The following is a 17,702-nucleotide window of genomic DNA, read 5'->3' as shown; positions in this document are numbered from 1 at the left end:
ACGACCAGCAAGCTACAGTGCTGGACACCCTATGCCAAACAACTAGCAAGACAGGAACACAGCCCCATCCATTAGCAGAGAGGCTGCCTAAAATCATAATAAGGCCACAGACACCCCAAAACACACCACCAGATGTGGACGTGCCCACCAGAAAGACAAGATCCAATCTCATCCACCAGAACACAGGCACTAGTCCCCTCCACCAGGAAGCCTACACAACCCACTGAACCAACCTTAGCCACTGGGGACAGATACCAAAAACAACGGGAACTACGAACCTGCAGCCTGTGAAAAGGAGACCCCAAACACAGTAAGATAAGCAAAATGAGAAGACAAAAAAACACACAGCAGGTGAAGGAGCAGGGTCAAAACACACCAGACCTAACAAATGAAGAGGAAATAGGCAGTCTACCTGAAAAATAATTCAGAATAATGATAGTAAAGATGATCCAAAATCTTGGAAATAGAATAGACAAAATGCAAGAAACATTTAACAAGGACGTAGAAGAACTAAAGAGGAACCAAGCAACGATGAAAAACACAATAAATGAAATTAAAAATACTCTAGATGGGATCAATAGCAGAATGACTGAGGCAGAAGAACGGATAAGTGACCTGGAAGATAAAATAGTGGAAATAACTATTGCAGAGCAGGATAAAGAAAAAAGAATGAAAAGAACTGAGGACAGTCTCAGAGACCTCTGGGACAACATTAAACGCACCAACATTCGAATTATAGGGGTCCCAGAAGAAGAAGAGAAAAAGAAAGGGACTGAGAAAATATTTGAAGAGATTATAGTTGAAAACTTCCCTAAAATGGGAAAGGAAATAGTTAATCAAGTCCTGGAAGCACAGAGAGTCCCATACAGGATAAATCCAAGGAGAAACACGCCAAGACACATATTAATCAAACTGTCAAAAATTAAATATAAAGAAAACATATTAAAAGCAGCAAGAGAAAAACAACAAATAACACACAAGGGAATCCCCATAAGGTTAACCGCTGATCTTTCAGCAGAAACTCTGCAAGCCAGAAGAGAGTGGCAGGATATACTTAAAGTGATGAAGGAGAAAAACGAACAACCAAGGTTACTCTACCCAGCAAGGATCTCATTCAGATTTGATGGAGAAATAAAACCTTTACAGACAAGCAAAACTGAGAGAGTTCAGCACCACCAAACCAGCTTTACAACAAATGCTAAAGGAACTTCTCTAGGCAAGAAACACAAGAGAAGGAAAACACCTACAGTAACAAACCCGAAATATTTAAGAAAATGGGAATAGGAACATACATATCGAAAATTACCTTAAAAGTAAATGGATTAAATGCTCCCACCAAAAGACACAGACTGGCTGAATGGATACAAAAACAAGACCCATATATATGCTGTCTACAAGAGACCCACTTCAGACCTAGAGACACATACAGACTGAAAGTGAGGGGATGGAAAAAGATTTTCCATGCAAATGGAAATCAAAAGAAAGCTGGAGTAGCAATTCTCATATCAGACAAAATAGACTTTAAAATAAAGACTATTACAAGAGACAAAGAAGGACACTATATAATGATCAAGGGATCGATCCAAGAGGAAGGTATAACAATTGTAAATATTTATGCACCCAACATAGGAGCACCTCAATACATAAGGCAAATACTAACAGCCATAAAAGGGGAAATCGACAGCAACACAATCATAGTACGGGACTTTAACACCCCACTTTCACCAATGGACAGATCATCCAAAATGAAAATAAATAAGGAAACACAAGCTTTAAATGATACATTAAACAAGATGGACTTAATTGATATTTATAGGACATTCCACCCAAAAACAACAGAATACACATTTTTCTCAAGTGCTCATGGAACATTCTCCAGGATAGATCATATCTTGGGTCACAAATCAAGCCTTGGTAAATTTAAGAAAATTGAAATTGTATCAAGTATCTTTTCCGACCACAATGCTATGAGACTAGATATCAATTACAGGAAAAGATCTGTAAAAAATACAAACACATGGAGGCTACACAATACACTACTTAATAACGAAGTGATCACTGAAGAAATCAAAGGAGAAATCAAAAAATACCTAGAAACAAATGACAATGGAGACACGATGACCCAAAACCTATGGGATGCAGCAAAAGCAGTTCTAAGAGGGAAGTTTATAGCAATACAAGCCTACATCAAGAAACAGGAAACATCTCGAATAAACAACCTAACCTTGCACCTAAAGCAATTAGAGAAAGAAGAGCAAAAAAACCCCAAAGCTAGCAGAAGGAAAGAAATCATAAAGATCAGATCAGAAATAAATGAAAAAGAAATGAAGGAAACAATAGCAAAAATCAATGAAACTAAAAGCTGGTTCTTCGAGAAGATAAACAAAATTGATAAACCATTAGCCAGACTCATCAGGAGAAAAAGGGAGAAGACTCAAATCAATAGAATTAATAATGAAAAAGGAGAAGTAACCACTGACACTGCAGAAATACAAACAATCATGAGAGATTACTACAAGCAACTCTATGCCAATAAAATGGACAACCTGGAAGAAATGGACAGATTCTTAGAAATGCACAACCTGCCGAGACTGAACCAGGAAGAAATAGAAAATATGAACAGACCAATCACAAGCACTGAAATTGAAACTGTGATTAAAAATCTTCCAACAAACAAAAGCCCAGGACCAGACGGCTTCACAGGCGAATTCTATCAAACATTTAGAGAAGAGCTAACACCTATCCTTCTCAAACTCTTCCAAAATATTGCAGAGGGAGGAACACTCCCCAACTCATTCTACGAGGCCACCATCACCCTGATACCAAAACCAGACAAAGATGTCACAAAGAAAGAAAACTACAGGCCAATATCACTGATGAACATAGATGCAAAAATCCTCAACAAAATACTAGCAAACAGAATCCAACAGCACATTAAAAGGATTATACACCATGATCAAGTGGGGTTTATTCCAGGAATGCAAGGATTCTTCAATATACGCAAATCAATCAATGTGATACATCATATTAACAAATTGAAGGAGAAAAACCATATGATCATCTCAATAGATGCAGAGAAAGCTTTCGACAAAATTCAACACCCATTTATGATAAAAGCTCTTCAGAAAGTAGGCATAGAGGGAACTTTCCTCAACATAATAAAGGCCATATATGACAAACCCACAGCCAACATTGTCCTCAATGGTGAAAAACTGAAACCATTTCCACTAAGATCAGGAACAAGACAAGGTTGCCCACTCTCACCACTATTATTCAACATAGTTTTGGAAGTGTTAGCCACAGCAATCAGAGAAGAAAAAGAAATAAAAGGAATCCAAATTGGAAAAGAAGAAGTAAAGCTGTCACTGTTTGCAGATGACATGATACTATACATAGAGAATCCTAAAGATGCTACCAGAAAACTACTAGAGCTAATCAATGAATTTGGTAAAGTAGCAGGATACAAAAGTAATGCACAGGAATCTCTTGCATTCCTATACACTAATGATGAAAAATCTGAAAGTGAAATTAAGAAAACACTCCCATTTACCATTGCAACAAAAAGAATAAAATATCTAGGAATAAACCTACCTAAGGAGACAAAAGACCTGTATGCAGAAAATTATACGACACTGATGAAAGAAATTAAAGATGATACAAATAGATGGAGAGATATACCATGTTCTTGGATTGGAAGAATCAACATTGTGAAAATGACTCTACTACCCAAAGCAATCTACAGATTCAATGCAATCCCTATCAAACTACCACAGGCATTTTTCACAGAACTAGAACAAAAAATTTCACAATTTGTATGGAGACACAAAAGACCCTGAATAGCCAAAGCAATCTTGAGAACCAAAAATGGAGCTGGAGGAATCAGGCTCCCTGACTTCAGACTATATTACAAAGCTACAGTAATCAAGACAGTTTGGTACTGGCACAAAACCAGAAATATAGATCAATGGAACAGGATAGAAAGCCCAGAGATAAACCCACGCACATATGGTCACCTTATCTTTGATAAAGGAGGCAAGCATATACAGTGGAGAAAAGACAGCCTCTTCAATAAGTGGTGCTGGGAAACTTGGACAGGTACATGTAAAAGTATGAAATTAGAACACTCCCTGACACCATACACAAAAATAAACTCAAAATGGATTAAAGACCTAAGTGTAAGGCCAGACACTATCAAACTCTTAGAGGAAAACATAGGCAGAACACTCTATGACATAAATCACAGCAAGATCCTTTTTGACCCAGCCCCTAGAGAAATGGAAATAAAAACACAAATAAAGAAATGGGACCTAATGAAACTTAAAAGCTTTTGCACAGCAAAGGAAACCATAAACAAGACCAAAAGACAACCCTCAGAATGGGAGAAAATATTTGCAAATGAAGCAACTGACAAAGGATTAATCTCCAAGATTTACAAGCAGCTCATGCAGCTCAATAACAAAAAAACAAACAACTCAATCCAAAAACGGGCAGAAGACCTAAATAGACATTTCTCCAAAGAAGATATACAGATGGCCAACAAACACATGAAAGAATGCTCAACATCATTAATCATTAGAGAAAAGCAAATCAAAACTACAATGAAGTATCATCTCACACCGGTCAGAATGGCCATCATCAAAAAATCTAGAAACAATAAATGCTGGAGAGGGTGTGGAGAAAAGGGAACACTCTTGCACTGTTGGTGGGAATGTAAATTGATACAGCCACTATGGAGAACAGTATGGAGGGTCCTTAAAAAACTAAAAATAGAACTACCATATGACCCAGCAATCCCACTACTGGGCATATACCCTGAGAAAACCATAATTCAAAAAGAGTCATGTATCAAAATGTTCATTGCAGCTCTATTTACAATAGCCAGGACATGGAAGCAACCTAAGTGTCCATCATCGGATGAATGGATAAAGAAGATGTGGCACATATATACAATGGAATATTACTCAGCCATAAAAAGAAATGAAATGGAGGTATTTGTAATGAGGTGGATGGAGTTAGAGTCTGTCATACAGAGTGAAGTAAGTCAGAAAGAGAAAAACAAATACAGTATGCTAACACATATATATGGAATCTAAGGAAAAAAAAAAAATAAAGAAGAAGGTCATGAAGAACCTAGTGGCAAGACGGGAATAAAGACACAGACCTACTAGAGAATGGACTTGAGGATATGGGGAGGGGGAGGGGTGAGATGTGACAGGGTGAGAGAGTGTCATGGACATATATACACTACCAAATGTAAAATAGATAGCTAGTGGGAAGCAGCCGCATAGCACAGGGAGATCAGCTCGGTGCTTTGTGACCACCTAGAGGGGTGGGATAGGGAGGGTGGGAGGGAGGGAGATGCAAGAGGGAAGAGATATGGGAACATATGTATATGTATAACTGATTCACTTTGTTATAAAGCAGAAACTAACACACCATTGTAAAGCAATTATACTCCAATAAAGATGTTTAAAAAAAGAAAAAAAAAAAGTGACAGCTGGCAGTGCAAGAGTTGATGAAGAAGACAGAAAACCTCTGAAAAGTTGATACTGGAACTCCAACACAGAGCCCTGCACTCAACAGGCTCTATTACAGCCCTCTAGAATAATTTATGATTGAGTCATCAAGACAAGATCAAATTAGAATGTTCTATTTAATAAAGCCGGGAAATATATATACATTTTCAAAGATGTTCACCAAAAATAGTTTAAATGAACCTATTTTTATACGTATGAACTTTGTAACCAGAACAACTCATTTCCTTAATGTTCGAGATGGATAGTTAATATTTTACTGTATGTTGGTTATGTCCTAATTTTAATCTCAAGCTACCTGCCCCTCCTGCCTCTCCCACCCCTCAGTGACCAGGGATCCACACTCAGGAAACACAATGTCATTATACTAATACTACCCTAAACTTAACAAAATTAGGTAGGTAAATTTACTACCACCTCCCCAAATAAAAGCACATATTGCTACCCCAGCCCCAAACATATGACTCCAGAGTTACCTATGCTGCTGCCTGCTGCCAGTCATATGCAATATATGTTAGTGTATGTGCTGACCAAATTTAAATTCAATTTTAGCAGGCCACGTAAGAAGACATCCTTCTAATCTAACAGTCTGAGCTCTTTGTGACTCAATTTGTCTTTGAATCCCTTGAGTCAGAATCTCAAGATATCAAATCATTGTCACCCAATTGAGCTTAAACTCTTGAACCTGGAAGAGAAAGACAATAGATTGACTGGGACCTTGAAAGTGGAGCAAGAACCTACATAGGTGATGTTTTGCGTGATTCTTTTCACAAATGTTAAAAATGGAAAAATCAGGGTCACCAATGCCAAATCAAACTTGAGATAAGAATTCTGCAGTACTAATGGTGAAGGTTTCTAGACACCATCAATACTTGAAGTAAGAGTGAAAAAGAATAAAAGAGGGAGAATGGTAAGTGTACAAACACCAAGAACCACCATCCACTTGGGGATAGCATGCCAAACTTTTTAGCATAGCGCAAAGGAGGAAAGAACCCCATGGAGAAAAGCTTTACAAAGCCATTCATAAAAAGTCATGGTCAGTGTTATAGGTTGGAGAAAGGGGGCATATCAGTCAGGATAGTGCTATAGTGATGGACAACCCCCAAGGTCCAAAGCTTAAAACAACAAATGTCTCTTTCTTTCTCATGCCACATGTCCCCTGCAGGTCAGCTTGAGCTCTGCTCTATGTTGCCTGCCTTCCTCACTCCAGGATCTAGGCACACAGAACATCTATTATCTGGTCATTGCAGTTCATAGTGACAGAAGGAAGGAGAGGAAGTACTAAAGCATATGTTGGTCCCTAGAACCTCTGCCTGGATGACTTTTAAGGGAGTAGGAAATATAACCCTCCTGCAGGGAGGGGCTTCAAATACTGGTGCACTGGAATGCATTCACTACAGGCAGTAGGGTAAAGTGCCAAGAGGTCCGCCAAAGATCAGGGCTTTTTGAACTTCAGCATACACGGGAATCCTGTGGAGAGCTTTTTTTTTTTTTAAATATACTTTTTAAATTTTTTTTTTTAATTAATTTTTTGGCTGCGTTGGGTCTTTGTTGCTGCACGTGGGCTTTCTCTAGTTGCGGCGAGCGGGGGCTACTCTTCGTTGCAGTGCGCGGGCTTCTCATCGCGGTGGCTTCTCTTGTTGCAGAGCATGGCTCTAGATGCGCGGGCTCAGTAGTTGTGGCATGCAGGCTTAGTTGCTCCGCAGCATGTGGGATCTTCCTGAACCAGTGATCAAACCCTTGTCCCCTGCATTGGCAGGCGGATTCTTAACCACTGCACCACGAAGAAAATTCACCCCCAGAGCCAGAGGCCTGTGAGGCAAGAGAAATCGCATCGGAATTAGAAGAGTTTCACATAGATTCCGAAGAAACGGGGCTGCCAGGAACTCAGTTAGCAAGCTTCCCAGACACACATCAACTTGCTTCCTTAAGTGAAAGAAACCATCTTTCTGCAGAGAGAATGTCTTCCAAAGATGATAAGAGATCATCTTTTGGAAGCCCTAGGCAAGACCAGAGTTGGATGGTCTTGGGCCGTAGTGAGGTTGGTGACCCATCATCGGAGACTAGGGACTCAGGGCCTGGATGGTCCGGCGAGGCTGTGGAGCCAGCCTCTGATCACAGCTTGGGCAAGGGCCCCCAAATGCAGATTCTGGGAGAAATGAAGCCTCTAGAATCTTCGGCACTAGAGGAAGCCTCTGGTCTGGGCAGCCAGTCGTGGAAGAGCATGAGCCGAGGCAGCGCTGGCCCCGATACAGTTATGTTGCAGGCTGTCACCCATGACAATGAATGCGAAATGCTCTCACCACAGTCTTCTCAGAAAAACATAATCCCTGAAACGGAAATGGAGGAGGAGACAGAGTTTCTTGAGCCCAGGACAAGGAAACCAAGAACAAAAGGGCTACTGTCAGAGGATGTGGGAATGGACATCCCCTTTGAGGAGGGAATGCTGAGTCCCAGTGCTGCAGACATGAGGCCTGAACCTCCTAATTCTCTGGATCTTAATGGCAGTCATCCTCAGAGAATCAAACTCACAGCCCCAAATATCAATCTGTCTCTGGATCAAAGTGAAAGGTCTATTCTCTCTGATGATAACTTGGACAGTCCAGATGAAATTGATATCAATGTGGATGAGCTCGATACCCCCGATGAAGCAGATTCTTTTGAGTACACTGGGCATGAGGATCACACAGCCAACAAAGATTCTGGCCAAGAGTCAGAGTCTATTCCGGAATATGCGGCAGAAGAGGAGCGAGAGGACAACCGGCTGTGGAGGACCGTGGTGATTGGAGAACAGGAGCAGCGGATTGACATGAAGGTCATCGAACCCTACAGGAGAGTCATTTCTCATGGAGGATACTACGGGGATGGCCTAAATGCCATCATTGTGTTTGCTGCCTGTTTTTTGCCAGACAGCAGTCGGGCAGATTACCACTATGTCATGGAAAATCTTTTCCTATATGTAATAAGTACATTAGAGTTGATGGTAGCTGAAGACTATATGATTGTGTACTTCAACGGTGCAACCCCAAGACGGAAGATGCCCGGGCTAGGGTGGATGAAGAAATGCTACCAGATGATTGACAGACGGTTGCAGAAGAACTTAAAATCATTCATCATTGTTCATCCATCTTGGTTCATCAGAACAATCCTTGCAATTACACGACCTTTTATAAGTTCAAAGTTCAGCAGTAAAATTAAATACATCAGTAGCTTATCAGAACTCAGTGGGCTGATCCCAATGGCTTGCATTCATATTCCAGAGAGCATCATCAAGTACGATGAAGAGCGATCTTATAAGAGAAGTGTGAGAGATGAAGCAATGAGATACATCTGCGTATCTGAAAACGTGGAAGGAGAAAGAATTTTACTCTGTTGACCCCACCGATGATTGAAATCCCTCAGAATCCTTCCGTTTTGGCACGCTAGCTACATCTTCTTGACTACCTTTCAGCCTCTGAAGTGGTCCCCCAACCCTTGGACAGGCTGTAGAGGATGATTTGAGGTTCAGAAAACATAATCACTGCAGATCTATGGTTAGATTCTAGAAGCCAGAAAAACCAGGTTCCTTTCACGAACAGAGTCCTGGAGAGCTTCTTAAAACACAGCTTTCTGGGCCCCACCCTCAGCCGTCCTATTTCAGTAATCCTGGGTGGAGCCCGAGAATGTGCATTTCTTTATATACAGGCATACCTCGTCTTGTGCTTTGCTTGATTGTACTTTTCAGATACTATGTTTTTAACAAACTGAACGTTTGTGGCAATCCTGCCTCAAACAAGTTGATCGGGATCATTTTTCCAACAGCATTTGCTCACTTCATGTCTCTTGGAACATTATGTCAAACCTTTTCATTATTATTATATTTGTTATGGTGATCTGTGACCAGTGATCTTTGACGTTAACACTGCAAAAAGCTTACGACTCCTTGAAGGCTCAGATGATGGTCAGCATCCTTTAGCAATAAAATATTTTTAAATTTAAAAAAAATGCACATTTCGAACAAACTCCTAGGTGATGCTGATGTTGCTGGCGCATAGACCATACTTTGAGTAGGAATGATACAGAGCTATTGCTGGGAAGCAGCTGTCCAAACAGACATTATGTGTTCCAACCTCCTCCTTGCATCTAGGTGGGGACAAATGACTGGTTCTCACCAAAGAAATATGAGCAAAAGTGATGCGTGTCACTTCTTGAATTAAAGTGGTTAAAAAGAAGTGCCTTTTTCTCCCACTTCCTTCTGCCATATGCTTTCTACTTGTTGATGCCTGAGGCAACATTATAGCTCATGTTTGAAGTTAAAGACTTCATCAGCCTAAGCCACCTTCCCCCACGGACAAGAAGAACCTACATCAGATTACTATGGGAAAAAGAATAAATTTCTATCATGTTAAGCCACGAAATATAGGGATTTGTTTTTTACAGCAGGTAGCATTACCTTATCTGACCCTGGAGAGACTGGGAAGAAGGTCAAGAGAATCTTGACCCTCTGTCCAATATTTATCATTTTTCTCTCCTTCAGTTACATGAGAAACCTCTCTGCCTCCTTAACTTTTACAAATGTCACCTCCTTTGATCCTCCTTTATTGTATCTGTTTTCTTTTCTAACTCACTGTGGTAACAGATAAAATTAAATGGATTAGGATTATGGGGTGAAAAACTCAGAATCACTTTAATTCCTGCTTAGGGTACTAGCTTAGTACCTTAATAATTCACTTATTTATAGTTTATTCATTCATTTAACAAAACCTTACTCAGTGCTAACTCACATATGGCTAAAACAGCCCTGTCTCCAAAATTGGCCTGGGCATCACCCCCGGTCCCTCCCATAACCATGGCAGATATCGAAAATTAGAAGTGCTTTTTCTCACTGAGTCCAGAGAAAGCCTCAGAATCCTTTACAGCAGGGTGCTCCAAATAGCCACGACCAATAAATCCATAATGGTGGTTTTGCCATGAAGGAAAAAAAAAAAAAAAAAGCAATATGTATCCAAGTCATTTCTATTTGTATCATTTTTATCAATAAATGGATTTTTCCAAAGATGTTGCAAAAGGTTTGGTCTCTTGTGGTCACTCATTTCAACCTAATATGTTTTCCTGAGTAATGGAAGCGGTAAAGACCATATTACGTTTGCAGCTAAGTTTCCACACCGATTTAGGTTCCACTAAGCAGATATGCCTACACAAAACTTGAAATGCAGAAATCAGCAATGTGAGATAGAAGCCTTATATGAAGAGACTGGACCTTCAAGCAAACACTACTGCAGAAGTGTTTGGTTCTCCTGAGGCAGCAGTGAGGAAGGTTGTACAGGCCAGGACCTGGCATCAAAAGCACAGAACAGCAGGTGTCTACGGCAGACAGGTTTCTCTTAACAAGTCCCTGGTGTGGTTGGGCAATTCATCAGGCCATTGTTCCTGAACGAGCAGGACCTACGCTTGGTTCCACCTTTAGTTCCAGGCAAGATGGGCTCCTGTTCTGGGACCCATACTTTAGAGGCTCTTGCTCTGGCTCTCCTCTGGCCACCTCCCCTCCCCCACAAAATACAAAACAAACAAACAAAAAACACTGAGTGAGAAGTATGTGGGGTCAACAGGACACACTTAACTGGATTTCTAGCCCCAGATTGTGCCCTGGGAACATGGACCCGGATTCCTTACTCAAATAGCCCTGAGCTTTCTGCAAGGGCCTGTGTGGGCCTCTACCCTGGGGCTATTCTCCAGTGGATCACACTGCCAGTGGGACACCTTTAGGCCTGAGGGCAGCTTGTTGCCAGGGGTATACATAGAGCTTGGACATGTGTGCTACAGCATCCACAGATATACAGATGAGGGTCCCCTGCAGCTTAGAATGGAGCCAGAAATGGGAAGAGAAAGATTGGGAACCTGGATTGGGGGCTGGGGTCATGCTTTTCTCATGCCACTATGCTTTGTTGAGCAACCCAAAGGAGTCTGAGAATTATAGTCAATCTTGACCTTCCAATGTCATTTTGAAGGTAAATTTCTCAAGGTGGGAACATAGCACATATTTCATTTAACAGTTCGAAGCTTATGTTTAAGTGTTAATATTTAGAGATGTTATGTGAGTACCTACTTGTACTCTTGCCCCAGATTCCACAAATTCTAAGGACTACTTAGTTCTCTAGCCTCTGATGCATTCTGTAAGATACTTCACGCTCTGTAATAAACCCCTTTCTGCCTAAACTATTCAGAGTTTATTTTGTTCTCTAAAACCAAGAACCCTGGTTGTTACACTTCTCTAGATGTTTCGAAAGGGGCTGTATTTTCCTCTTCTTGTAGATAAGTCTACATGAACTCCAAGAATATGGTTTTCTTTCAGTATCAACCATAGCTTCTATTTGTTGTGACTCTTCCTGATCCCAAGGCTCTGTTACTATAGTAGAGAAGAGTATTCAAGGTTGAATGGGAGCCTGGGTTGGAAACAGCTCTAACACTTACCAAGTGTGCACTTTGAACAAGCCATTTTTAACCTCTCTGAACCCTAGCTTCTCATCTGAGAATTGAATAAGATAGTGTGTGTACATATACTTCATTGAACAGCCCTCTGCTGATGTAACATTGTCATTACTGGAACTAAAGAAAAGAGTTAATAATAGCTGACTCCAGGGGTATATTCCCTGTGGTGTATTCTCAGATGTCCTTTCTTATGTTTACTTCAAAAACATCTGCTCCAATCACTTCCCTCTGGAAAACCAATTCCACTGTCCTAACTTATGACTCCATTAGGAAATGTTTCTAGAAAGTCATTCAAATGTTTCCATTTGCCAATCCCATTTTGGTACTTCAAGTTCTGACTCCTTATGCTGCAGGAAACCATTTTCTTCCTTGCTTGCTATTTAAATTCTTCAACACTTGTCAAGCATTATTATATCATACTTACCCTACTCTTGGATTTAATCACACACTCTATCCACTTCAAGACATATTCATTTTCTGGAGTGTCCAATGACATGATCCACAATATCAGAGATAAGGATTCAAGCATTTAAGTTCCTCTTGGGTTTTCTTGCTTTTCTGAATCTTAAAGAATCTTTAGAGTTAGTCCTACAGTAATGCAAGTTTAAAAGCTTTCACAGCATGATGTATTTCCTTTTCATTACATTTTTCAGATTAAGAAACTACTACAGCAGTAGCCTATGCTGGCAGAAAGATAAGATTTTTGTGGCTCATAAACTTGGAAAATGGAACATATCAAAAGTCATTTTGTTGGCATATTTCAATTAAATACCTAAAAATCCATGATGATGAAAGCAAGAACTGCATTAGGTCATTTCTATTTTTAAAGAATTTTCTAGTTTCTAATGGTCAGTCCTGTAAAGTTTCCCCCACCAAAAAGTAACTGATTGGAATTGTGGAACCATTGAGACATGGCATCGAATAGCTGAAGCTACATACAACCTTTGAGAAAGTGCTTTCCATTTTGGAAACAATCACTGTACTGGGCACTTAGGCATATTGGCTCCATTCCTTGTCCTTCTTCAGCTCAGCTCTCTACTAGAGGAGGAGCCTGAGCCAAGCAGTCTGTTTCCCAGGATCCTATGTCAGCTGTCTTCTGGCTGAGTTTTGACAAAGGAAGACAGTGGAAGGAGATTGAATGGGGTGGAAGAGAAAAGCCAGGACATTTCTCCTCCTGTGTCTCTGCTGGAGGCAGCTTATCAGCAGTTACTTCTCCTCTGCGGCTCCAACTCCTCAGTTCCATTGCTTGACAGGTTCATTTAGTTCCACCTTCCATCTGACGACCCTCTAGGCAATAATACTGCTAAATGTTTCATCTTTCTAGCCCACAGATGGTAGTGGTTTTCTGTTGTTTAACTTTGGATTATCTTATCACTCCCTCTATGGTTCTTAGAAATTCCATCACCTGTGTAATAATTTCCCTAAATTAACTTCAATCTGTGGAAAAATCTTAAAGTGGTTTCTGCTTTCCTGGTTAGACTCTGATTGATAGTATAATGCACCTAATTTTGAAACAATGCACATAACTATTAGTGTACCAATAGGAATGTTAATGAACTTGGATACAATAAGTCACCTTATAGACTTCTCAGGACTTTACGGGAAGTAAAATATAAATTGTGGAAAAAACTGCCCCAGCAAGAAGAGACCAATGGAATTAGAGGTATCAATGGGATCTAGAGACTTGATGGTCATTTTTTTTCCCTCCAGGTGAAATAATATCTAGGTGAGTAGTGAATATAATAACAGTTACTGACCTATTTAAAATTCTGACCTTGGGCCAGTAGGTTTATTATCTAGTATGGACTGCTTTAAGATGTTTAAAAAAAGATGATCATTACAACAGTTCAGGGTAACACTTGAAAACATTATGTCTGGTTTGTTAACAAAACAAATGCCAAATATGATATAAACCAACATCATGGAAATATTTGCTTTCATTTTTATCTCGTTCTTTCATTTATTCATTGATTATCTGCCATATGCCAGTCACTCCTCTAGGCCCTATGAATATATCCCTGAGTAAGGAAGAAAAAATATCCCTTACTTGTGTGGAGCTTATGGCCTGGAGGAGGTGAAGGCAGTGTTTGGACCAACATCAACCAAGAGTTGAAAAACTCCATAGAAGAAACAGCCAATCCACACTTAGATTTTTTTTCTAAGTAATTTGTCATCTTAAATTCTAAAAGGAAAAAGAAAATGGTCTTTTACTTTCTAAAATATAGTAGTACATAAGGGTACTGGATTTGAAGTTTGGCAAGTTTTGATTTGACTTCAGGCTCTTTACTTTCCTGATTGGTTAAATTATCATGTTTATCAAGGATCCCTCATATAGGATCCTTGAAGTAATTTTAAAAATAGGGAATTGTGTTGAGAATAGAGGTATTTAAGTTTGGAGAACTGAATTAAGTGAATAGTTCTGCCTCATTTTCATTTTATTTTTGATTCTCAGCAGTTGACCATGATGTGCTTGTGGATTCATTGTTTTTGTTGTTGTTGTTTTTGTTTACCAAATTTGGGAAACTTTAGGTCATTAATTTTTTAGATGTATTTTACTGCCTTATTCAATCCCTCCACTTCTGTGCCTTCAATTACTCTTTCATTAGACCAGTTTATATGGTCCCATGAGTCACTAAGAAAATACCATTTAAAAATTTTTTTTTGCCTCTGTTCTTCAGATTGGTTAATTTCTACTTTTTTATCTTCAAGTTCACTGACTTTTTTTTTTCATTATCCAATCTGCTGTTAATACAATACAATCATTTTTAAAATTTTATAAGTATACTTGTTAGTTCTAGAATTCCACTTGGTTTTCATAGTTTCCATTTTTCTGATGAGATTTACCACTGTACATTTCCTATATAAATCTTTTCTTTTAGATTCTTAAGTATATTTATAATAGCTAATTTAAAATCAGCATCTGCTAATTCCAACATCTGAGTCATCTGGGAGCTGTTTCTTGTGGTTGCTTTATTTTCATGATGATTAGTCACATTTTTCTATTTCTTCATGTATCTAATATTTTTTATTTTAGGCAAAACATTTAAGATAATACATTATAGTGAGTTTGATTATATCATCTACCTAAATAAGCTATTAAGTTTTGTTCTGGCAGGCAGTAAAACTTCTCCTTTATTAAAAAAAAAAAATCTGCTTTTATGATCTCACAAACTTCCTCTTATTCCTTTAAATACATCTGATCAACTTTTTCTACCATAAAAACTATCACGACTATAGTTAAGGGAAAAAAGGCTGTACAAATGCTCAGCAACTTAGAAGTCATGGGTATTAGAGTTTGAAGTCCATTTCATCCTTTTATTTCAAGGGTGCTTCTATGTGGAGAACCCACTGTACAGAATTGCATATATATTATTTTGTATTACCTATAAAGATCATATTCTATAAGAAAGTAATATAAATCTTTTTTAAAGTATAAATAGTCTTCCAAAATCAATTTGTAAATACATCTTAGTTTTCAAAGCTTACTGTGTAAAAAAATGATCTTAAGCAATTCCAGGGAAGGAGTCTTATCAGCTTCATGGAAGGCTGAATTAGAGGAAATAAGAACAGCAATTTGGAGGCAAAGGAAACAAAACTACTTGTTAATCTCTGTTTGGATGAAATATGTATGAGGACTGAGCCCATATTTGAACACCTGTCCTTTTCCTGTTTGAGCCAAAGACGGAAAACCAATTATTTAATAGTATTTTTGTTATTGTTTTAAAAAGAACATATTTTAAAAATACTTAAAAGTATAAAAAAATGTTTTTAGTCTTCTCAGAGATAAATACCTGAACATATTAAGGTATTTCCTTCAAATTTTGATATGTAGGTATACATGTATATGTGTATGGGTGGGTGGGTATGTGTCTGGGTGTATGTTGGGTAAAAAATCACATATATAAAACAAAATTGGATTGATGCTCCCAATATAATCTTTTATCTTATATATGTCACTAAAAACATTACATGGGCTTTTCCATATCATTAAGTGGTCTTTGAAAAATGTGATCTTTAGATAGCCAACAGGCACATGAAAAAACGCTCAACATCGCCAGTTATTAGAGGAATGCAAATCAAAATGACAATGAGATATCACCTCACACTGGTCAGAATGGCCGTCAACAAAAAGTCTACAAATAATAAATGCTGGAGAGGGTGTGAAGAAAAGGAAACCCTCATACACTGTTTGTGGGAATGTAAATTGGTGTAGCCACTATGGAAAACAATATGGAAGTTCCTTAAAAAACTAAAAATAGAACTACCATATGATCCAGCAATCCCACTCCTGGGCATATATCCAGAAAAAGCAAAAACTCTAATTCAAAAAGATACATGCACCCCAATGTTCATAGCACTATTTACAATAGCCAAGACATGTAAACAACCCAAGTTCCCATCAACAGATGATTGGCCTAAGAAGATGTGGTGTGTATATATATATATATATATATAAATATATATAAATATATATATATATATATATATATACACACAATGGAATATTACTCAGCCATAAAAAGAATGAAATATTGCCATTTGCAGCAACATGGATAGACCTAGAGATTATTATACTTAGTGAAGTCAGACAGAGAAAGACAAATATAATATGATATCACTTATATGTGGAATCTAAAAAATAATACAAGTAAATCTATATGTAAAACAGAAGCACAGTCACAGACATAGAAAAAGTTACCAAAGGGGAAATGGGGTGGGGGAGGGACAAATTAGGAGTATAGGATTAACAGATAGAAACTCCTATACATAAAATAGATAAGCAACAAGGATTTACTGTACAGCACAGGGAATTATATTCTGTATCTTGTAATAACCTATAATGGAATATTATCAGAAAAAATAACTGAGTCACTATTCTGTACACCTGAAACTAACACAATACTGTTAATCAACTATACTTCAATAAAGAAAAGAAAACTGTGGGGACTTCCCTGGCAGCGCAGTGGTTAAGAATCTGCCTGCCAATGCAGGGGACATGGGTTCGAGCCCTGGTCTGGGAAGATCCCACATGCCGTGAAGCAACTAAGCCCGTGTGCCACAACTACTGACCCTGCGCTCTAGAGCCCACGAGCCACAACTACTGAGTTCACACGCCACAACTACTGAAGCCTGCGTGCCCTGGAGCCCATGCTCCACAACAAGAGAAGCTACCTCAATGAGAAGGCTGTGAACTGCAACGAAGAGTAGCCCCCGCTCGCCACAACTAGAGAAAGCCCGCGTGCAGCAATGAAGACCCAATGCAGCCAAAAAAAAAAAAAAATTTTTTTGTTAAATTTTTTAAAATTTTTAAAAATTAAATTTTAAGTATTAAAAAAATGTTTAAAAATTAAAAAAAATTAAACTATGATCTTTGATAGCTGTCCAACATATCATTACAAGGATAATTTACTTATCCATCCCCCTCTTATAAGAGATTGTTGTTTCCAATTTTTCATTATCAAATAAATTAAATAATTGTTCACATATATGATTATTTCCATACAATATATTTCTGACATGGAAATGGTGGGGTGATGGATGAGTTAAGATGGCAGGACCTCAAGCCAGTGTAATGGAGAGAGTAAAGCTTGAAACAGAAATAGCGGTGGTTTTAGTTAGCATTGTTTATGTAACTGAATTGGAGAGCAGAGTATGCGAAGGCAGCAGGCTTTCATAAAATAGTTGCTCTGCGTTTCCAAC

At 38.6% G+C, this 17,702-nt stretch overlaps 2 protein-coding genes across 3 annotated transcripts in view; one reads left to right on the top strand and one right to left on the bottom strand.

Annotated features, from left to right (window-relative positions):
• The window catches only part of METTL15 (methyltransferase like 15), a 370,942-nt gene that overhangs the window by 107,911 nt on the left and 245,329 nt on the right, over positions 1-17,702 (bottom strand). The gene's annotated exons all lie outside the window — the stretch shown is intronic.
• On the top strand, positions 6,687-8,910 carry LOC118898979 (protein prune homolog 2-like). Its single transcript, XM_036859858.1, has 2 exons — positions 6,687-6,699; positions 7,322-8,910. The coding sequence occupies exons 1-2, from the start codon at positions 6,687-6,689 to the stop codon at positions 8,908-8,910; spliced, it is 1,602 nt and encodes a 533-aa protein (XP_036715753.1).

Source organism: Balaenoptera musculus, chromosome 8 (genome assembly GCF_009873245.2).
Source record: "Balaenoptera musculus isolate JJ_BM4_2016_0621 chromosome 8, mBalMus1.pri.v3, whole genome shotgun sequence".
NCBI lineage: Eukaryota > Metazoa > Chordata > Mammalia > Artiodactyla > Balaenopteridae > Balaenoptera > Balaenoptera musculus.
This window is presented reverse-complemented; position numbering and strand designations above follow the sequence as displayed.